This window comes from Chelonia mydas, chromosome 4, assembly GCF_015237465.2.
Source record: "Chelonia mydas isolate rCheMyd1 chromosome 4, rCheMyd1.pri.v2, whole genome shotgun sequence".
Classification (NCBI taxonomy): Eukaryota; Metazoa; Chordata; order Testudines; family Cheloniidae; genus Chelonia; species Chelonia mydas.
In genome coordinates this window covers 69,459,473-69,483,015 of record NC_057852.1, presented here as the reverse complement: position 1 = coordinate 69,483,015, position 23,543 = coordinate 69,459,473, and the positions used below count along the sequence as shown (strand labels likewise).

At 39.3% G+C, this 23,543-nt stretch overlaps 1 protein-coding gene across 2 annotated transcripts in view; it reads left to right on the top strand.

Moving 5' to 3' along the window:
- LOC102931483 (probable ATP-dependent RNA helicase DDX60) overlaps positions 1-23,543 on the top strand; it is a 71,086-nt gene that overhangs the window by 40,883 nt on the left and 6,660 nt on the right. Inside the window, exons 21-35 of one of the 2 annotated variants that reach the window (XM_007067046.4) lie at positions 576-718; positions 1,013-1,122; positions 1,509-1,613; positions 1,748-1,876; positions 2,736-2,863; positions 5,355-5,513; positions 7,192-7,333; positions 9,002-9,154; positions 10,576-10,680; positions 14,311-14,511; positions 15,705-15,809; positions 16,620-16,761; positions 18,466-18,587; positions 21,708-21,855; positions 23,041-23,183. In XM_007067046.4, the coding sequence (XP_007067108.2) occupies positions 576-718; positions 1,013-1,122; positions 1,509-1,613; positions 1,748-1,876; positions 2,736-2,863; positions 5,355-5,513; positions 7,192-7,333; positions 9,002-9,154; positions 10,576-10,680; positions 14,311-14,511; positions 15,705-15,809; positions 16,620-16,761; positions 18,466-18,587; positions 21,708-21,855; positions 23,041-23,183 (2,035 nt within the window). The remainder of the gene's footprint in view (positions 1-575; positions 719-1,012; positions 1,123-1,508; positions 1,614-1,747; positions 1,877-2,735; positions 2,864-5,354; positions 5,514-7,191; positions 7,334-9,001; positions 9,155-10,575; positions 10,681-14,310; positions 14,512-15,704; positions 15,810-16,619; positions 16,762-18,465; positions 18,588-21,707; positions 21,856-23,040; positions 23,184-23,543) is intronic. The other variant, XM_027829276.3, reaches the window with a different exon arrangement.

Genomic DNA, 23,543 nt, shown 5'->3' with positions numbered 1-23,543 from the left:
TTGCAGGCTTCCTGCTGCCTGCTACCCAACAGAGTGAAATTGCATCAGTTCTACTACATTCAAGGCTTTCTTCACATCTGAGGAAGTTAAAAGGGAAGAATTTATTCCATAATGACACAATGTCTTTTATTCTCTTATTCCTGGTCTTATTTTACTAAAAGGGATATCTTTCATAGTATTTCCTGATAGGTTTCAGAGTAACAGCCTTGTTAGTCTGTATTCGCAAAAAGAAAAGGAGTACTTGTGGCACCTTAGAGACTAACCAATTTATTTGAGCATAAGCTTTCCTGAGCTACAGCTCACTTCATCGGATGCATACTGTGTAGTATGCATCCGATGAAGTGAGCTGTAGCTCACGAAAGCTTATGTTCAAATAAACTGGTTAGTCTCTAAGGTGCCACAAGTACTCCTTTTCTTTTTGAGTATTTCCTGAGTATCAGAGAAGTCTGCAGTTTGCTTTTGATAGTTTGAAGAGTTTACACTGGTTGATTTATTAGAATATATTAAAAAAAATAATTTGTGCAGGTATGTTACATTGCACTACTTTTCCAGCAAATGCGTTATTTTTTATTTAGGTGGCTACAGTCAGTAAAGAGGTACTGGCAGCATGTTGAAAGTGTAAGAGAAGAAAGCTCTGGTTCTTCTGTAACTACCAAGAAAGGCACTAAAAAACAAAAGAATATCAAGACAGTAAATAAATCATATAAGGTTAAATTGGGTATGTATCAGAATGCAACATTTAAAAAACCAGATTAGTCCTTTATATCTGATTTTTAAAAAGCATATGGTGAAAATCAGCAAATGTGAGTGTCTAATAAAATGAGATTTTTCAAAGGCGTCAAGTACCCGCAACTACCACTGACTTCAGTGATAACTGAAGGTGCTTTTCACCTTTGACAATAAGACCATTTGCTTATATGTGTAAGTTTGGTACTCAAGTTTGAAAATGGTGGCCTTTTGGTTTTAGTTTTAAACTTGCTTTAGATTTAGAAACTTGATATTCTGTTTACAGTGCTTTATGGAGAGAGATACAATGATCTGGAAAAATATGTGTGTTCCCTAGAGGACAATGACTTCAAAATTCATCACTATCACCCATGTGCTGCCCTAACTGTGGACCATGTAAGTTTAATGGTATAGTAAACAAAACCATTTTTGAAATGAACCATAAAATTATTAAGAAAACATACCTTCATGACATCTTGAAAGGACCCCAGTTTCCCTGCCCAGGTTAAAAAAAGGCAGGGGTGATGCAGAAACAGGGATTGATCCGCTATAGAAGGAATCATGTTGTGTAATTTTTGCAGCACTCATGTTCAAAGACAAATTCTATCTTGTCTTTCTATCTCTCAACAATGGCTGCTGCAACACAAGAACCTAAGGAAGGGCAATGTAGAACAAGATGGAAAACAGTTGTCCACTGAAGAGAAGATGAAGGGGGATCCCCTCCCTACACACACACATACAAACCATAATTCCTCTCTGCTTTCCTTTTTCTGGTATTACAGATAGATAAATATGGCTTCCCTTCAGACCTGGCTTTTTCTCCACGAGAAAGTATTTTACTGTATGACTCCATGGTACAAGTCTGGGAAAACTGGCCAAGAGCTGACGTAAGCACTCATCACTTATATATTTTCACAACTAGTCTGAGCAGTTGTTTTTAGAAGGCCATTGCATGTTTGCCAGATGACATTGTCCATACATATTTTGTAACAACATAGTTTTTCTGTTACCTGTTTTTAAGGAGCTAGATCCTGAGAAGTTTACACATTTTAAAAATAAAATAGTAATCACAAAAGCAGATGCAAGAAAATATGAAGAAGAATTGAAGGAAGAGCTAAAAAATTGGATTGTACATGACAACCGAATGAAGGTAACTACAATGATCAAGTTATGAGACATTCTTCCCAGGTATGACTAGAAAGCTAGATTTAATACAAAACAATTATAGTTCCATCATTTAGAGAGTTAATGCATATCATTTTTAAAAGCAGTTTTTAGTGTTCAAGTGTTTTAAAAATTATGAATATTTTTGGAACTTTTTAGGTTTGTAACCTCCAAATACCATATTACTTAGGTTTTTCTGAACTTGATGACTTGATCTTAATCTGAGTGTCTGACAAGTTATGTACCAGACTTTGCAGCTATATTGATGACTGATGATCTTGATGGTCTTCTAGGCTTTAGAAAAATGTCAGGGTTTACATTAACACTAAACATGGTATCAAGAGACTTATTGGCAAAAACTCAGGAAAATATATAACATAGTAGAATAGAACACCACAGTCTCTGTGTCCTACTTGGTAGATTTGAGAGTTAGTTATAACTTTGTCCATTTTAATGAGCATTGCTGTAATTACTTTGTTGACGAGATCTGTACAATAAAAGGTTAGTATAAATTGTACTTGTATCTGTGGTTTCTAAGGTGCTTTTGATTATTAATTTGGATAATTGCTTATCATCTTCCTCCTGCCTTCTGGTTCTCTTTTAAAAATATTTAAACATTTCAAAACCTGTTCTTTTAACAAACAGAAATTTAATGCTAGGCAGTCTGTTATCCCACCTACAACATCTTGAGGATGTGGTGTAATTCTGTTACTTACCAAAGTCAAGGTTGTGATCAGACTAGAACTGATAATCATTTTATATAAGAGAAACCTGCGGCCTTATTAAAAAAGTACTCCAGAATGAACCTTGCATACTCATCATCTAATCATTATCTCTATTTCTAGGCTAACAGGGTGCTGAAGTTACTCAAACCCCATCCTACCTATTGTTCAGAAAAAAACATGGAGAACAATTTCCCATGTTTTGTGGAAAAACTAAGACAAATGGATAAACTGCCTGCATTGTTTTTTCTGTAAGTCACACAAATGCAATAAAAAAAAGTTTACAATGTATATAGTAGAGAAATATTGCACATAATATTGCATGAAATATTGCACATGGGCTTAAATTGCAGGAAGGGAGATTTAGGTTAGACATTAGGAAAAACTTCCTAACTGTCAAGGTAGTTAAGTACTCTGTCATTGGAGGGTTTTAAGAACAGGTTAGACAAACACCTGTCAGGGATGGTCTAGATAATATATAGTCCTGCCTCAGTGCAGGTGACTAGACTAGGTGATGTATTGAGATCCCTTCCAGACCTACATTTCTACGATAATCAAAGAAAATGTCATGAAGCCAAGGAATCTACCAAGTTATAGCAATATTACGGAAAATGTAATTGGCACAGAATAGTTCTCCCATTAAATCTGAAATATTTTAGACACTAAAAATAATCACTCTTTAACCCTTTTGCTGCAAGTCCATCACATGTGTAAGTGAATAGCATGATATTATACCTAACTGTGTGGAACAGCTTCTGTTCTTATGATAAGTTGTTGGGCGTGGCTGGAGTGTTCAAAGGGTCACTTTTTACAGTGTAAGGAAGAGTTCTGAATGCTTGTTGCAGCTAAGAATAAGTACAGTTTTGTAATTCTCAAAACTAATAATTTGAAGAAAAAGTCATTGTTATTTATTAAATGTATTTTTTAATTAAAAGATTGTTTACATTCATGAAACTATTTCCACAGATTCCCTTTTTTAGATGGCGTGAGACATTATGTTATGTTAAAAAGTAGTTAGTCTAAATGGGTCAGGAAACCTCATAACCTATGCAATATTGTACTTAGAAGCTGTGTAGGTGTGTGAGTTCCTGCATATATCCAGTTCTTGGGGATTTTTTTTGTACCTGCCACCAAATCTCAGAACTTAGTGGTTTTGACTAGATTTCTACCATTATCCTTTTCAAGCTCCAATTCTTCTCTATTGGTATTTTGGTTTAGATATCTCAAAATATTAAAAGAAGAAGATATTTTGTTGTTTTTGCTGTCTTCCTAAGCACTCATTTTGAGTCAAGATGGCTAATGACAAGTCAGGTTGCAAATTCATCTCACGTCCTCACAGGATCTCTCTCTTGGATAAGGTGTATGTTGGTGTGGGGGAAAAGGGCACTGACAAAAAGTGCCCAGCCTGTTCCTTTTTTCGCACATCATTATTATACTATACTGATCACCCTATCTGAACACTTTGACCATTGCATTGTTCACTCTTCACAGTCAGGATGAATAAGACAGATGGCAAAAGCTCTCTTAAAATAGGAATTGTCTTGACTTTCATTCACAAAGCCTTGACTTTCATTCTTGGTGTGGATGACTTTGGCTTCAATGCCTTGTTGGTTTTCTGACCTGTTGCCTTAGATAATGTGAATCAAATATGCATCTGCCTTATCAGTTCTGAAGCACAGGAAAAAGAATGAAGAGGTCCTTGAATCTAAAGGCTCAGCCATAGAGATCCAGTTTTGAGGCAGCCTGGGTGTCCTTGTGTGCATTCCTGGAGCAGCAGCTTTCAGCTCCATCACTAGTAGTATCAGTACTTTCAGTTTGCGGTCATACCTTGGCATTGCTGTCTGGACACATGGCTTCTGTGATGGGGGTCACAGACAGCCAAAATAGTCATGCCCCAGCTCAGCTGTGAGAAATATCAGTTATGGAAGGACATACCAAAAAATGTGATGACTAATGAGGGAAGGCCTAACTATATAGAGGGAGGAACAGGAAGAATAGGGGAAGAAGAGTTTGGGATTGCTAAGGAGCAATAATTCTCTATAGCACCGATTCTAAAATGTTAGCAACTGGAGGACCCCCATTTTTATTTAAATTTTTTTGCGGATGTTGGCCTGGATTGGGAAGTTCTTTTAGAAGCCTTTTTCTTTCTGTGGAGGATATGTTTCCTTACACTTTCCTCTCTTTTATTTTGCTTCCTTGAATGTGAGCAATGTGAGATTGTGCATGATCCTTCACAACATACACAATGCTGAAATGTGTAGCACTCATCTCTTGATTAGGAAGCTATACCAGACACGCATTTCACAAAGGTGTAGTGCATTACCTTTTCTGGTTATTCCAATGGTGCAGCTCTGTAACAGCAGTTTCACAGGGTGAAAATTACTGTGGTTTACTTACATGTAGCTGGCATTTTCTTAGTATGTTTCTTTCACAGATTCATACCTGCCCGCTCTCCTCTCTGTATGCTTCAGAATCTAAATTCTGGGAAGACAGATAAGAAATCAGGGTGGCAGGATCTTGCATCTCGTTAGAATCTTGCTCAGAGTATGGCTTTGCACATTTACTGAGACATATGACTCCAGCCAGGATACTTGGCCATCTTTATAGATTAAGAAGTGGAAACAGCACAAAGATATTCCTGCATGAATGCATGCACAACAGTGCTCTACAATATGTAGAGGCAATGTATTTGAGAAATCTAGTTACTAATAAGTTACCTAGTTTTTAAATTCTGTTTTAAAGATTCGACATTAAAAAGGTGGAAAAATGGGCTGAAAATATAAAAAACTGTCTGGAGAAGAAGCAAAAGAGTAAACAACTACCAAAGACTGAAAAGCAAATACATTTGCTAACAAACAGATTGAAAAAAATGGAAAAGTCCATGCAGAAGAATCATACTGTGTAAGTATTATTTGCATTTGAATCTATTGAAACGATTTCTATTAGGTTCATTGTTTAAGTTCTTGTACCACATCTATATGAAAGAGACCTTTCTAAATTAAAAAACACTTGATTTTTCTCTTACTTCCCCTTCTACCTGTAGTCTTTCTCTGGGACTGTCAAAAGAAAAACTAGCCAAGGTTTCAAAGAACTTTCTTTAAAAAAATATGTTTACTTACCTACCTCTCCAGAGAGCCCATGAGCACAGCCTAGCTCCCTGATTGTGCAAAAAAGACAGTTTTTATATTTTTCCCAGCATGCCTTGTTGAGGCTAGGATGATAGTCTGGCTGCTCTAGTGCACTAAATATCCCAGGTTCAGAGAGAGAGAGAGAGAGAGAGAGAGAGAGAGAGGGTGGTTGGACCCACCAGAAGCCAGTCAGAGTCAGTCTGATTTCTCATCATTAAGGGTATGCAGTGCTTCATTTGTAATGAAAGATGTGTTGGGGCTCAAGCATCACACTAGCAGCAGTGCAACGTTTCAGGGATGTTCCTCTGGCAGCTGTGACATGTGAGTGGAGGCAGAGTGTTGCACTGCTACTTAAATCTGCTACGCACATAAAAGAACTGAAGTGGCAAGTGCAGAGGTGCTGGGGCTATGAACTGGCAAGCCTAGAGATACCAGGCTATGAACTGCCAAGCCTAGAGATGCCTGGGCTCAGCCCCAGGACAAATTAAGCACTGAGAGTATGTCTACCCTATAGCAGCATAGCTCCAGTGCTGCTACTGTAGCCCTGTAGAGTAGACCCTTCCTACATTGATGAAAGGAGTTTTTTTTAATAAGTGTAGTTAATCCACCTCTCCTTGGGGTGGTACTTAGGTTGACAGAAGAATTCTTCCATTGATTTAGCTGGGGGCGTTAGGTTGACCTACCTGCATTGCACAGGGTGTGAAGTTTTTCACAGCCCTGAGTCATGTACCTAGGTTAATGTAATTTTTAGGTGTATACCAGGCCTAACAGGAGTGGAGACCAGAGTTCCAGCTCACCCTACTCACAGCTCAGTTCTTGGGCCCTAAACCAGAGTTAGTAGTTTAGATTTTCCTCAAAATCCATGTTAACTTTCCAAGACCACTTTCTCACCCCCAGTGACTGTACCCCCTGTATACCATTTATTTCTTTGGAGAAAAACCCTGGCATGGGGTAGGGCTGATCCCTAAAGGGTTCCTTTACCTTCCTTAAAGGGCCACCCTGTTACACAACAAACATTTTCTTCCTGATTTTTCAGGTGTATCAGACCAAATTCATACAAAAACTAAATACAAATCAAAACTGAATACAAGTTGGAGTGTACAATTTTTTGCCCACCTGTGGTACCTCAAGGCTCTGCCCTCATATCGTTTTTCACTTGAGTCAGAAGTGGAGTGTTTGACCAACACATTCATATTTTTTCATAGACCTAACACTGCTCCACTGGCATCAGTGGGGCTTCTGCCATTGATCTCAGCAGGAGTAGGTCCTGCATCTGAAAACAAACATCAGCCTGATGGTGTACTGTGTACAATCTGGCAGAAGGATTGGTCTGGTGGGAATACCTCAAAACAAAAACAAATAATAAAATGTAGTGAACTACTTTTAAAACACCGATTGCAGATTTTCTTAAATAAAGGTTCAAACTAACAGCTGAAGTGTATTTTGTATAGTGGCATGAAAATTACATCAAGTAAAACTGATAAAATGATACTTGAGGAGGCTGAGCATGGAAATTTGATGGAAAAACTTGGGAAGATAACTGAAATACCTCCGGATTGCACCTATGCAAATAGCCAAGCTGTTGATACAGAGGTAAGAAAAAAGCAAAAGTGCTGCTAATTCTACTTTCCAATAATAAATGCTGGGCCCTGAGAAAGAACTTATTCTGCAAAGATTCTTCTATTGCCCTCATCAGTGTAGTATCTGAGCACCTTCCAGTAGTCTTTAAGAGATGTGACTAACTTCTGTCATGTATGACTGGTTCTCTCTCTCATTGTCTTCCCAGGGGGAGAACTGTGTGCAGCGTAGCCTATAATGTTATGTTTCTTTAAATGTACCTGCTGATATGTGTTTGCTAGAGAAGACAAGGTGAAAGAGGTGCACCTTGCACTTGGAATGGAATGTGGTGTGGTTTGTGATGGCCTGTAGCTCCCTGTGGGTGTGTATTCCATAGTCTGAGACTGGCTTCCGAGAAAATTCCATCTCCCGCACAGACAAGCTTTATTCTTGTGTTAGAAAGTTCCATTGTGCCTAAGAAGCAGAGCTGTGAGCCATGGTCCTTATCCCGAAGATTTAGATGATTTTTTAGATCTCCTAAACCCAGGCTAGTCCATTGACAATTAGGACCGAGACCTTGAACTTGGCTTGATGTTCTATGGAAAGTCAGTGTAGAGAGTGGAAGACAGGTCTGATTTGCTCAGGATAGCCAATGTTCCTGAGTATTTTCTACTAGTTGGAGTTTCCTAAGGGTGATGGCTTCATGTCCAAGTATATTACATTGCTACTTTTACTTTTATTGGTAAAACTATTATAAGGGTAATTAAATATTAATCAAAATGAAACATTGTATCTGAGATAAATTGCCCCCTTTTACTTTGAAAATTAATACGTTTTTAAATGTATGTGCTATATATTTCAAAAATACATCCCAGAGTCTGAAACTCTCCCCACCATTAGTTACTAGCAAACTTAAAATCAGTTTGTCTTGATTGCTATTAGATATTAGCTTTATTAGACTTAAAAATGTATTTGTCTACTTTAAAATATATATGCCACACACAAACATTTACTTATCCCCCAGTTGGCCTCTTGCTGGCCCTGATTTCATTTTAGGGACTACAGATTGACTCTTTTTCCAGCTACTTGTTACCTTAACTCAAGGTCAGTTTCAGATAGCCATACTCATGTTGAGTAGCACTGTATACCCTATTGGTTTCAGTAGACTAATGGAGGAGTAAGGTACTATTCAAATGAATAAGAGTGGCAGAATGTAGCTCTTTATCTATTTCTTATTGCTTGATTTTCTATGCTGGAAAAAAACATTACAATGATGAGCACTATAGAAATTTCTGCCACTCTTACTCATATCAAGTAGTACCTGAAATCAATTAAAAATGCTCACTTAGTTAAGTTTTACTCCATGTAAACGTGGAAGAATCACTTGCTTGAACTGCAAAAAAACAAAAAACACCTTAACTAAATTCAATGAATCAGATCTCAGAAAAGAGGTTTAACCAACGTGTTATTTGGTTTGAAATGTGTCACTGGCAGCCCACAGGATTATCTCATAACCCAAGTAGTGTTTTAGGCTACATCTGCATCTCTTGCACATAGGTAGTAATAGATTTCCTATTGAGAGCACTGTTTGGCCAAAGCACGTAATTTTAGGACAATGCATGACTCAGTTGTATTCCATTCTGGCACTGGCTTAAATGAATGTAAATAAAAATGAAAAATATCTAAAATTTTTCATTTTCTTAGATTTTGCAGAAGGTGATTCATCAAGTGAGGTTCATGACAACAAATAAAACACTGAAAACACTGGCACTGAGAGGAATTGGATATCATCATGCTTCTGTGTCACAAAAAGGAAGACAGATGGTGGAGATGCTCTTCAGGATGGGATTTATCCAGGTTCATCATTTTTCACAATTTTTTTTTAAGTATACAACAGTATCTGCTTTGAGAATTAAATATTTTTTACACATAATGATCTCCTCACTTACTGGGGGAAAATGTAAGTGCAAGCACAATCCCCACAAAATGTACATTAAATATATTCCTTAGTGCAGTGGTTCCCAAACTTGTTCCGCCGCTTGTGCAGGGAAAGCCCCTGTCGGGCCTGGCCAGTTTGTTTACCTGCCGCATCTGCAGGTTCGGCCGATCGCGGCTCCCAGTGGCCACAGTTTGCGGCTCCAGGCCAATGAGAGCTGCTGGAAGCGGCAGCCAGTACTTCCCTTGGCCTGTGCCACTTCCATGCTCACAAACAAACCTGCGCGGCCCGCCAGGGGCTTTTCCTGCACAAGCGGTGGAACAAGTTGGGAACCACTGCCTTAGTGAACAAATTGCATCGCATATCTATGCAGTTTATCAAACTGACACCATTTTAGAATACCTAAGAGAAAATACAATAGAATCTTAGGCCCTAATCCTGCAAATACTTACATTTGTGCATGTGAATAAAGTTAAACATAAATATAAATATTAGCAGGATCAGGGCCTTGTTTTGTATGTCTTTCAATATAAATTGTTTAAAATACTTTACAGTGTTTAATAATAAAAATACTTGGCTCTTTCATACAAACTTATTTGAAGATCCAAAACTGCTCAGAATTTTTTAAGCTAAAGATAAGCATGGTAAGTAAGATTGGGATATTGAGGTAGAAAAGTCAATTGACTTTCTGTGAGAGCCAAGACAATCCTTCTGCACCTTCCTACACCAAAAAAAACCAAACAGCAACCATACACCAAACCCTAGTTAAAACAATGTGCAACCAGGGCACAAGAAGACAGATTTCAGAGTAACAGCCGTGTTAGTCTGTATTCGTAAACTGGTTAGTCTCTAAGGTGCCACAAGTACTCCTTTTCTTTTTAAGAAGACAGAAGAAGCCACATAAAAATGGACAAACTATGTTAGTGTAAGGAATTATGACTTATCACTGAGGGGGGAACCAAGTTGTACATTAACCGTTAAAGGCATTATGATGTTAATAGTTTTAAAAATCCAAATAAAAATGAAAGTGGCAGCAGTAATCCCTTACTTGTGTAGCAATGATTTTCCACAGCTGCTCCATATTGTCTGTTCACCAGTCAGGATAATTTCTCTTCTCCCTTTCACTTGTTGAGCTACTGCCTGTACCTAATTTACTCTGTTTATAATTCCATGATTTCAATGGTGGAGTACCTGTTGTGGGTGCCTGTTATCTTCTTTGCCTGGAAGTAATAATGTACAGAGGTGCATTAATTTTCTAGTTAGCATTTCTATCTTTAAGGCTATCAGAATGGAAACACATGTTTATAAATATAATTTTCAATACTTATGTTTATTTTCCTAGGTGGTTACAGCTACTGGAACACTCGCGTTAGGAATCAACATGCCATGTAAATCGGTTGTCTTCACACAGAATTCTGTGTATTTGGATGCTCTGAACTATAGACAGGTATTGAAATACACAGCCAGTTTAACTAACACACATCTGTACACATGTACATATATTTAGACAGAAAAGTTTTGGACAGCTATATATGTGTATATATAAAAAGCTGGTCAAAATATTTCTGTCTAAAAAGTTTGATGAAAAAGGGAAAACACACACCACAAGCGAAGATTCTAGGCATATGATTAGCACCCTACCAAATTCACAGACAAGAAAAACACGTCACGGACCCTGAAATCTGGTTTCCCCCCATGAAATCTGGTCTTTTGTGTGCTTTTACCCTATATGATACAGATTTCACGGGAAGAGACCAGGGTTTCTCAAATTGGCCGTCCTGACCAAAAAGGGAGTTACAGGGGGGTCGCAAGGTTATTTTAGGGCAGTTGCAGTATTGCCACCCTTACTTCTGCACTGCCTTCAGAGCTGGGCAGCCAGAAAGCAGCTGCTATTGGCTGGGCGCCCAGCTCTGAAGGCAGAGTCCCGCCAGCAGCAGCGCAAAAGTAAGGGTGGCAATAACATACCATGCCCCCTTACTTCTGCACTGCTGCCTTCAGAGCTTGGTGGCTGAAGAGTGCCAGCTGATGACTGAGGATCCAACTCTGCAGGCAGCAGAGCAGAAGTAAGGATGGTAATACCATACCCTGCCATCCTCACTTCTGTGTTGCTGCTGGCAGTGGCTCTGCCTTCAGAGCTGGGCTCCCAGCCAGCAGCCGCCACTCTCCAGCTGCCCAGCACCGAAGGCAGTGCCGCTGCCAGCAGCAGTGCAGAAGTAAGGGTAGCAATCGCAACCCCGCCTACAAGAACTTTGTGACCCCCCCAACTCCTTTTTGGGTCAGGATCCCTACAATTACAACACCATGAAATTTCATATTTAAAAAGCTGAAATAATGAAATTTACTATTTTAAAAATCCTATGACCATGAAATTGACCAAAATGGAGGTGAATTTGGTAGGGCCATACATATGATCAATTTCCAAATCATAAAATAAATCAATCTACTCTGCATTTTCTACCTACTTAATGCAACCTACTTACATAGCCTCCATCAATATAGTCCGAGTGCCTCACAACCTGCAATGTATTATCCTCACAACACCCGTGTGAGTTAAGGAAGCACTGTTATCCCCATTTTACAGAGGGAGAACTGAGGCACAGAGACACTATGGGTATGCCTGCACTGCAACTGAACACCTGTGGCTAGCCAATGAGCGCTGACTTGGGTCATTTAATTGTGGTGTAGATGTTCATGTTTGAGCTGGAGCCTTGGCTCTAGGACTCATCCCCCTTGCGGGGTCCCATAGCCCAGGCTCCAGCCCAAGCCTGAATATCTACACCACAATTAAGTAGCCATGTAGTCCAAGCTCTGTGAGTCCGAGTCAGCTGACACGGGCCAGCCACGGGTGTTTAATGGCAGTGTAGACATACCCTATGTGGCTTGCCTAAAATCACACAAGAAACCTGTGGCGGAGGAGGAACTTGCATGTGGTTCTCCCAAGTTCTAAGCAAGTGCCTTAATCACTGGGCCATCCTTCTTCTCCTTTGCTACCTTACCTACCCTGGGCCCTCTACCCATTCTCCCCTGGACTTATTCTAACATTTTTACCCCTGAGGAAATTCAAATGGTTGCCATTAAAATAAAAATCAGTGTCAGAGAGATGTCTCCTTTTTCTCTTTCCAAATGAGGAACTCCACCCCCATCCAACCAAACTAAGTGGGCCCGAATTCCAGGGTGGACAAGACTCAGTCCTGCACCTCTGACAGGTTTTCCTTATATAAAAATGTCACTACTTTAAAAAATGGAATATCAGAAAAATAGAACTTTGTACCACTGTCAGCTTCCCAAGGAGTACCAACATTTGCTTTCACCAGAAGATCCTGAGATATCGGACCTTAACAATATCATGATTCTGGGTACCAAGAAGCTATTTTAGAAGTTTATTAAATTTGCCTCTAAGGCCTGACAGTTGGACTCATGACTAAGGTACCTGGCTTGACTGGTGGGAAGGATACAAAAATAGTCCCAATAAAAAATGTTAACACTGTAAAAGATTCCTACATTGTGTTTTGTAACATATGTTGCACATGTAGAATATATGATAGTGATTTATTGGCAGTAATTAGTAATGATCTGCATAATTTACACATGGTTTAATCACTGATAAACAATGCAGCAGATTTTAGACATGGCTTGGATGCATAGGGCAAAGGACAGAGAAGAATGAAAGATGACCCCCAGGTTTCAGGCTAGAGCAATAAAGAGGATGGTGATGGTGTTGATGGTAAAACAAAGGGAATGTTATGCTTAATTTCAGTGAGACATTTAAGAGGAAAGGTCAGAGACACAGGATGAGATGCAGGATTGGATGGATGGAGACAACTCTGGAGATTTGCATATTGTCAGAACAGAAGCAGTAGTTTAAACCATAAGAGCAGATAATATCAGCTAAATAGATGATGTAAAGGGAAGAGGAGGAATCCAAAGACTGAGCCTTGCAGAATCCCAACAGACAGTGGATAAAATGGGAGAGACCCAGTGAAAAGCTTTTATGCTATTCACCATCACATACTCTGGTTCTGCTCCACAGCTTCAGCACTGATTCTCCATGGATGAGTTATACCAAGAACTGGTCAAACAAAAAGGGGGAAAAATATTCACACATTTTTGCAAAAGAAATAGTCCATTTTTCCTCAAACATGTTGGAATTAAAAATATTTCAACCAGCTCTAATTCTTCCCTGTGGCATTTGGGAGTGATCCTGTGTTGTTTCTGGGGGCCCGGTATAACCAGCGCTGAATTTGAACCTAAGTGTTTTACAATAGATTATTTCATTACACAAATTTTTATTTAATTGTGATGAGCTATTGCAATCCAGCGCCTCGGGTGGTGGGAAGATCACCTGGAGGCAGATTGCACAATACAAACGGTATGTCTATACGGGACAGCTGTGGGTGTTTTATTGCAGTGTAGACATACCCTTTGGTACTTACATCCCTGAAGGCCAAGGAGAGGAGAGATGTCTGAGAAGTAGCCATGGCCAGGAAGGTGGGAGGATGCACCAATTCTACCCGTCCCCTGGATAGCCTCTGCTGGCAAGGCTCCTATGGCTGTAATTTCAAGTTGCCCTCATCCTACAACCATTGAGGAAGGTGGTAGTACAACCATTGCAAGCCTCCTCCCCATAGCCAGGCACAAATCTCCCCATTGGTAAGAGAAGTTGAATATAGCTTTCTGCATTCTTTTTTGCTGGCCACATAATAAAGACTGCAGCATTCTTGGAATGTTCTAACCATCTAATCTTACAAAACTGGTCAAGGAACAGCACATCCACAGCTCCTTTTCTCCCACCCTCCTTTTTTCTTTCCCTGTCTTGGCTGTGAGCTGGAAAGGCAGGCAGGGAGCAATCAAGTCATTTCTCCACTTCCCCTGCATCTCAGATCCTCTCTTCCCTATCTAGAAGAGTAGCACCCACATAAATACATATTATGAATTCACTGTTTGTCTTTCTGTACTTACAGAATCAAAAATCCCTCTGATATGCTTCTTTCAAACCAGAATAACTGGCATTATTGCAATGACTTTGTGCTACCATGGAAATGAGAAAAAATAAAAAGTTGGCATTGCTTCTCTCTAGATGTCCGGACGTGCTGGACGACGTGGTCAAGACTTGCTGGGAAGTGTGTTTTTCTATGACATTCCATTGCCAAAAGTAGACAAGCTTATAAAATCCAATGTACCTCAGCTGAGAGGCCAGTTCCCTCTGAATATTTCCCTGGCACTGAGACTTATGCTGTTGGCTGCAAAAGCTGATGACAAAGACGATGCAAAAGCAAAGGTATATTATGTAGTTGTAGGCTATCAGTGCTCAGTTAGATAATGGAATCTGTTATATATTTTTAGATCACATGTTGAAGAATTTTTATTTAGTTTGACACCAAATTACTAAATATGTATTTTTGCTAACCTGAAAAATCTGTTTTTAATAAATGGGGGAATTTCAGATTTCTAATACACATTAAATAATAGAAAATAATTATGATCTTTCCCTTTCCTTACACTGTTCACATTGTTTTCAGTGGAATCCAATTTTATTAAGTGATATGTATTTGGATCAAATACATCTATTCTGTTTTTATATAGATCTTACAATCACAGAAATTAGATGAAAAGGCCCTATAAAATCCTCCAGTACATTTTTAGTATTTTGTGCAGTTTAGTTTTAAATACATCAAACAATGATCCTAATGGATCTCAATGTCAAGTTTTCCTGATAGTCATCCTAAATTTTCCCTTTGTTAATTTCATCCTATTATTTCCAGGAAACTCTTTGTACTAATCTCAGCAATTCCTCTCCCTATTTGGTGTTTACACCATTCAAATGTTTGCAGATTATTACATTGTCTCACCTTTAGCTGCTTTTAGACAAGTTATATTTATTTAGTTCTTTTAATCTTTTCTCAGAAGTCAATTGTTCTAGCACTCTGATCTTTTTTTTCCTCTTCTCTGAACTCCCTCAAATTTTGTCAGTCCTTCTGCTAGTGAGGTGTCCAGAAACAGATGTAATAGGAACAAAACCATACAAAAGGGCATGGACAGATTTAAAGGGCAATAGGACAGTAAATGCCACCGCCTTCTCCCCATGTTGCAGTGTTCCTGGAGTGGTTTAAGCAACAAGCTGTCTTTGATATCAGTAAGAAGGCAGAGGGAAGGGGAAAAGGAGCAGAGAAAGGGGACTCAACTGCCTAGGGAGAGGAAGTTTATCTTACTGTCTTTATAAATGCACCTTCACCTCTTCTTCCCTTTTATCTTTCTTATGTAGATTGCATCCAAGGGTAATTTTGTCCCCAAAGTGGAATGGGGAATGGACACACAGACCCTCCCCATGGTACCCTGAGGTCCCCAACAGCATAATCCCCCTTCTCCCAAAAGATCCCCAGAGCATTGTTGATCATAAGCATGGCATTCCCTAGCAAGTCACTAATTCAGACATTTTAGAGAGTGATAAATTGAAGTATTTTTCCTCCTAAGGTATTGTCAGTGTTGAAGCATTCGCTTCTCTCCTTCAACCAGCCAAGAGTCGTGGAGATATTAAAGCTCTACTTTTTATTTTCTTTGCAATTTCTTGTCAAGGAGGTAAGATTCCACCTTGTTTTTCTGTTTCTGAAATGGTTTATCTCTACATTTAGTCTTTGGCCTTGATCCTGCAATGAGCCCCACACGAGCTCAGGGACGTGCCCATGAACATGCTACGAACACTATTATTTTATAGATCAAACCAGCTATTCTGGTTTATTATCGCTTGTGTTGTGCATGTACCTCAGTTCTTCCACACAAGCCTGAGGTTTTCACTGAAAATTACTTATATCAAAAATGCTGAATCATGATATTTTAAGAAAAAACAAATTGTGCAAAAGAGCTACATTTCACATGATTCCATCTTCCTATTTTTTTTTGAGTGGGGGGCTCTGTATCTCATTTGAGATGTTTATTACATAATACATAATTTGAAGGGCACTGTCACATGTTTTAGCCTTGGCAGGTTGAGAGCTGAGCCTAACAATCTAGTCAGTAGGTACCACATGCGATACCACCATTCTTAACAAACGCCTGTCAGTACAGCTAAAACACTCAGAAACTGTAACCTCTGATTTTACTCTTTATTGCAGTTTTTAGGGTCAATATCTGGTGGTTATAATGCTCCATTGTAATTAAGTTTATATTATATCTCACACTACTAGAATGATCCACTGTACTGCAAGGCGTGGAACAGAGGAGAATGGTTTTCTATGTAACTCTCCGAGTCACAGAATTCTCCACAATGGTGGCATGAGCAATATTTAATGTTGAACAATATCATGGTCCAAATTACAAAAATGACAGTCATTTAATACAAGGATTAATACAAGGTCCAGTCATATATTACTAATTTGTTTAATTCTTTAGGGATATTTGGATCAAGAAGGCAACACCATGGGATTTGCTGGACTTGTAAGCCATCTGCATTATCACGAACCTTCCAATCTTGTCCTAGTCAGCTTTCTTGTGAAGGGCTTGTTCCACAAACTGTGCCAGCCAACGAGGAAAAGTAAGTTCATGTTCACTACCTTTTTATAAAGTTAAGAAATTGACACTAAATTAAAAATAATTGTTAAAGAGTAGAAGACAAGTTACATATATATGGGAAAAAAGAACCTAGATATATTCCATCCTTCTGGTTATTTCCTCCAGTCAACCAACTTCACCTCTGTCTTGGCACAACTGAACTTCAGCCAACTAGCCATCACCCAAACCCCTATCACAGCTACACACTGAACAAACAGAGAAACTGCACTGTTCTGATCTGATGAAAAAGATGAGTGAATGTTGCAATTTTGGGTAATTGCATCTATGAACTCTCTTTGGTCTGCTCAAGGGATGTTCCATTAGGTCTCACGCTTCCAGTGTCATCTCTCTCTGGTCAGGGACTTGCATTTATCTGCCTCCAGACCTGGCATGTACGCTGCATCCCCCTACAATTCATTGTTTGTTCTTGCAGGTCTGATTTGTTCAGCACTTGCAGTTTCACTCTCTCTCAAGGACTAAGATAGTACTTTACTAGGGACCAGACAGCCTTACATAGAGCACAGTGCATTTATTTTAGATAAAGAGATTACAAAGAAAATATAATAAAAGACAAACACATCCATCCATCCATCCTATGGTGACCCTCGCTGGTTCCAGTTCTTCCAACCCTTCAGCAGGATTTGCCTCTTCCCCATCCTCCACTTTGGTCAAAGATTCATGTCAGTTTATTGGATCAAAGTAAGAACCCCCTTGAATAAGGTTAAACTCAGCCTGTATACCCCAAAGCCCTTCTTTGTCTCCTGTTTTCTTGAAGCTAATCTGAGCCAGTATGTACAATTCCCCCCAGGGGGTGGTACTCATGTGTCTCAGGGTCTGCAGTAACTGCCCCCCACTTATTTTAGTTCCTGAAAGGAGCTCTGTAACCCTCCCCAACCAGCCAACATACAAGCCTGGATTCACAGAGATACAGATAACATTATAAAGTGGATCCCATAGTCTCAAGATATGCCTGTTTTAGTCATAGCTGTCTGTCACAGTCAACAGCATGCTTATGGCGCCACGTCTGAAAATTCCTCACTACCTCACACTGTGGTCTTACATACACATTGAGCAAGAGGGGTAAGAAAAACACAAGAGAGAGTCTCCTGCGCGTAGATGTGCAATTGCTGAATAGCAGCCTAGGAACCTTCTCAGAGAGAATACAACAGAGATGCTCCATCATGGTTCTTTCTATCCCTGCCAGAATATGGAACTTTCTGAACAATGGTGGTCTTACAGCATCAAAGGCAACTAACAGATCTACAAGAGTCATCACAGATATTTAGTCTTTGTCCATTGTCAAAAGGAGATTGCTGATCAAGGGAACCAGAGCTATGTTCAAATTTAAAACCAAATTTGAAGAAATCAAGAAAATCTGCAGACTCTTGATAAAGCCAGAGCTGCCTCAGTAAACTTTTCTCAATAGGCTTCCTTCAAAATATTAGACATACAACATGGCAGCTCCTAGTTCCTCCCAAGTCCATGTAGTGTAATGGAGTTTGGACACATTACCCACATTATATCACAAGTGGCAAAAATATGTATGTTTGTACATATATTAGAGATATTTTTTCCTAGAATTAAAAAGTTTGCTACATGAGTTTTTCCAGACTCTTAAGGTATTGGCTAGTTTAGGCTTTAATCCCAACATCCTTGTTCTGACTGTCTGAGTTTTCTGTTTGAATAGACTCAAAGACATTTTCTAAAGAGGTGATGGAACAGCTAGTGCTAGTACTGGCAAATCTGTTTGGAAGAAGATATATCCCTGCCAGCGTTATTAAATCTAAACAGAAGTTTTACCAGTCAAAGGTAAGATGAAATCTCTTATTTTTTTAAAAAAATATTTAGTAAAGAATGATAAAATAAAACAGAGAGGTAGGCTAAGTGATTATTGATAATTTGAACAACAGATCTATGAGAGAGCTAACCTCTCTTTTGATGTTAGAGTATCACATTGTGTGACTGTAGGCTGCTAGCTTGACCCCTCAGTTCAGACAGTGCTCACACCATGCTGGTTCTAGCCCTCTTTCTCACCTGGTTCTAGCCCTCTTTATCTGTTCACAATAAAACTGTTCAACAGAAGTTCCATATATAAACCCAGCATTTTCCCTTGACCCAGGGTCTTCTTCAGGGGCTTATCTAGTCCTAACATGTTTTAGTCTACCACTTACTTGCAGGCCCACTGACAGGGGAGGCAAAGGGGGCAATTGCCCAGGAGCCCAGGCAATTTAAAAGGGCCTGGGACCCCTGGGCCCCTTTAAACCATCCGGATGGGCTGCAGGGCTCCTAGGCGCATGAGACCACTCTGGGCCCCGTGGGCTGGTTTGGGCAGTCCCAGAAGTGACGGATTCATCACTTCCACCCCGGGTCCCGCCCCCCCTGGTATGGCCCTGGCCCTGGGGCCCAGAATTTCTGTCAGTGGGCCTGATCACTTGCCTGAGAGTCACTCTGCTCCAAGGCCTACTACAGGCACCAACCTACTTCCTGTAAGGTCCCCTTGACTTAGGAGCTTCCTACTACAATCTTTCTACTCCGAGCAGCTATCATCAATAACTGGCCCCCTGGCTGGCTTTTATAATCAGCTGGTCTATCTCAGCTGCAAGGTAGCTCATCAGTCATAGGTGAGGCTTGGTGTAACTCTCCTTAAGCAGCCAGTCGTTCTCTGCCAGTGATGAAAGCCATATGCACAACACTTAATTTAAAAAAGAATCATTATTAGATGCAAACATAAAGGTTGGAGATTTGATGATCTTTAGATGAGAGTTGGAGCTCTTTGCAAGCCCAATTTTGTGAACTTAGTTTTAAACAGGAAGATCATCTCCCTGTCTTGAATTTGAAGATTTCCTCTCCAACAGCTAGAAGCCTCTGACAAACTTTTTCACAGTTTGGACTCCAGTTTTAGAAACTGTTTCATGGGCTATCTCCCCTCCCTTTCAAATAACATCCCTATGGCAGTTAATTGTTTACATGGCAAAATAATATTGGAAACGTTTCAATATACTTCCCCCCACCCTTACTTTTAATGCTGTTTAGCCTATGAAAATGAGATAGCTCTCTACAGACCACAAGCTGCTGCTCTGTTGACCACAGTTTGGGAACCTCTGCTCTACTGTATTTTAATTGAGTATGGGAAGGTGTTGCCTGATCTTTAGATTATATATTAATTATATTGATTACTTAAGAATCCCGAGTTATCATTTTGAGGGTTGCCAGGTTCTTGCCCCAAGATCAGGCCCAGTATTATTCAAATTATTATATAGTTGGAAACCCTGATGTGCACAATTGTAACACTCACACTATAGGAATTCTTTTATATTTACAAATATAGTTTATTTATACATTTAGCATAGTCACAAACACCCCAACTCAGTAAGGAAGATAGAGATACTACAGAATGTACATCTGCATACCCATATACTGACACCGTTGTAGAACAACCTGAAATGTTAGCCATCATCTTCCTCATCACCATCACCTTCCCCATCATCACCAGTGGCCATCATTCTGGCATCTTGTGAGGACTACATCTCTCTCTCCTATCACCCCTAGGCGGGGATGCCACTTTTATGATATGTTACACTAATGCCATTATGTTTGATGCATATTCAGAAAGGGATTTTTTCCCCTTTTCCTTATTTGTACTTCCTCACCTTACTAATGTTGGAGTATCTTTTTCCTATAGGTTAGTATATCAATGATCTCAACTTATTATCTTATATGTCCATGCATTACCATAGCCCTTTTGTGGTTAAGCATCACATTTGTTATTTCTGACTTAGCCGATTATTTCAGTTCTTTCCAAGTTCCAAGTTGTGGTGTACCTGTTAAGTTTAAAAGGGTATGCACTTAAGAAAGCCCCTATGCCAACCTGCTTTAACACATCCTCTGTGTTAAAAGGTCACAGCCACACATGGACCTTATGCTTTAACTCTTCACCATCTATCTAGGTGAAAGGTCCCAAACATATGTATGCTATCCTTAGCTCACCATACAGGAGGTGGCCTGCAGGTTCCTTGTGTTACAGCCAAAATATACTCTAATATAGACCTATAAACCTATTCTAATAAAATAATCAAACCCATAAGAAAATAAGAAAGTTATAAGAAAAGATATAAATGCAAGCAAGCAGGCTAGCCTTAAATGTATCTCATGTACCTCTTATGTATGTCAGTTCGTTGCCAGGACACTTCTGTGGTTGAATTATTTACCTGTGGTCAGAACTTCCCCTTAAATTCTATTTTCAGCTCCCCAAATACCTGAGGTTTTCCATTGGGCCGTTTATCTGTGCAAAGTCTATCTGTTCAAAGTTCATAGGTCTCAAGCCTTTTGCTAACTTGCTGAATCTAATGTCTTACAGGATACAGGCCTGTAGGTTTTTTGCATTACCGCAGAATACAATGCAAAGCAGTAAATATAATAAAGGCAAACTAGCACACTGGGCTACAAAGATCAGATGTTTGTGTGGTGGGATAACATCTTTCCTATGTAACCAATAACGTGTACAGCATAAATTACTGATTTGTCCCTTCCAGAGCTGCTGTTTCAGTCTGTTTACAGGCTTAGGAAGAAAATAGTTGACATTTTCAAGCACTAGAAACTTAAAAATGAAAGCTTGAGATTCAGCAAAACAACTCTTTGGCAATAGGTGGATTACCAGGAAAATCCTACAGCCACAAAATTGCAGACTATGACATAGGGTTTGACTTATTATGGAGATGATGTGTTCTAGAGTCTTGCTTTTAAACACAGTGACTTAAGTTGGAAATACCTAACATCAGATATGCTAACTGTTGTCACTGCAACATCATAACAATGTAAAAGTAGAGGATACAGCTCAGCTTTTCTGTTCCCTTTTTGTTGCTCAGAAAAACTGGTAAAATTCTAGACTGAATGTAAGTGTTCTATCCCACAAAATTTGTATTGTTTTAGGTGTTCCTTGAAGATCTCCCAGAAGACTTTGCTGTTGCATTACATGAGTATAACAACAAAATAGAGGAGAATTTTGGCCATTTTTTATTTATTATTTCCAAGATGGCTGATATGAAACAAGAATACCAACTTCCTCTTTCAAGGACTGGTAAGCGAATGCTACATGTATACATTCATATTCACTGTGGTTTGCTTCACTGAAATACTGTGTTTTGGGCAATTAGAGCCTGGTCTAGTGGCAGTGTAATGTGGAAGGTAGGGGCTCAATTCCTTGTTCATAAGTCAATACATGCTAGAATCTGTATGAAAGCAACAGTCCTCCGAGGTAGGAAATATCTCACTTTGATATCTTGCAATTTTCTTGCCAACTAAAGGACCTGCACTGATGGACTCTAAAAAGGATTTTGTCAAAGCCTCATTAGAAGGAGGGTAATAATAAGGGACTTCGATGGGAAAAGAGAACAGGAGGAAAGTGTGGGTTCAGATGGCAACAAAAGACTTAAAGAACCCTCTGAGTAGAAAGAAATATGGTATGATAGCATAACAGGTTGGCAGTGTTTGCCTGAAGTACCCATCTTGTTAGCAAGATCCTTGCTGCTCTAACAGAGACTACAAATCCAGTTATCGTAGTGGCTTCCATCCCTGTACATCTACATCTAGACCAGAGGATATACTGCTACTGCACTTATGACCCATCCATAGCTCTCGCTCTGTGAATATCACATAGTAACTGTGGGATGAGGGAGGTACGTTGGACCTTGGTCAATGCAGATGGAATGTTCCCAGATTGTAGCAGCAGTCTTATAAATTCTACTGAGCATATGCAAATGGTGAGCAGGTTCTTTTAAGTCAGCAAAATCTGGGTAGATTTTTCCTGGGAACCCCAGAAGATACCTCGCTGATTACAGGACTAATTGCAAACACTGCTTCACCCCCATGAAAGCATTTCTTCAAAGAAATTGATGGAAAATTAGTATTGGCTAATCAGACTATTTTTCCCTAAACTCATTCTCAGAAATGGCTGAACCGCTTTTGCTGAATCTTTCAAAAAAAAAAAAAAAAATCAGCCTGAGGCAGAAACCAAGCATGGAAAATTTCACACCAAGTAGTTAAAAACTGGCAGAATTGTAAGCATCTGAAAGCAGAGGCTTATTATAGAAAGTGATAGATAACTCTAATTATAAGCATTATCTATAACGTCAACATTATAAAGAGAACTATTAAGTCAAAAAGAGTAATAAAATATTTCTTGCATGAATTGATACTTTCTCAGAGGACAGTTGTGTTGCATATGTATTCTTAAACTTTTTATTTCACACCTTGTTCTGGTTAGATTTCTCAGGTGAAGAATGCAATGACTCTAAACTGGTGTCTCACTTGATGAGTTGTAATGAGGGAAGAACAGCTGTTTCACCTTTTGCATGCCTGTCTGGAAACATGGATAGTGATTTACTTCATGCAGAGACTGTCAACAGTGTAAGTTGGGGAGGTTTGTAAAGTATTAATGCAGGTTCACTTTGTCTATGCTCCAGAATAAATATATTTAGATACTCCATATGAAAAAGGAATTGCCACTCTAGTGATAGCAGTTCGTACTTTTATTTACCTATTGTCTGAGGATATCAAAGTGCTTGACAAACATTAAGGAATCTAGCTTCACAACAGTTCTGAGGTAGGTATTATGCCTATTTTACAGATCAGGAGACTGAGGCATAGGGAAATTTAGGCAGCATTCTTCTGCTAAAAGAGAAGACAGTGATCTATTGCTATTAGGAAAGAAGTCTCTATCCTCTATTTATAGAATCAAATTCTACCTGACCTAGTTTCACACTGATT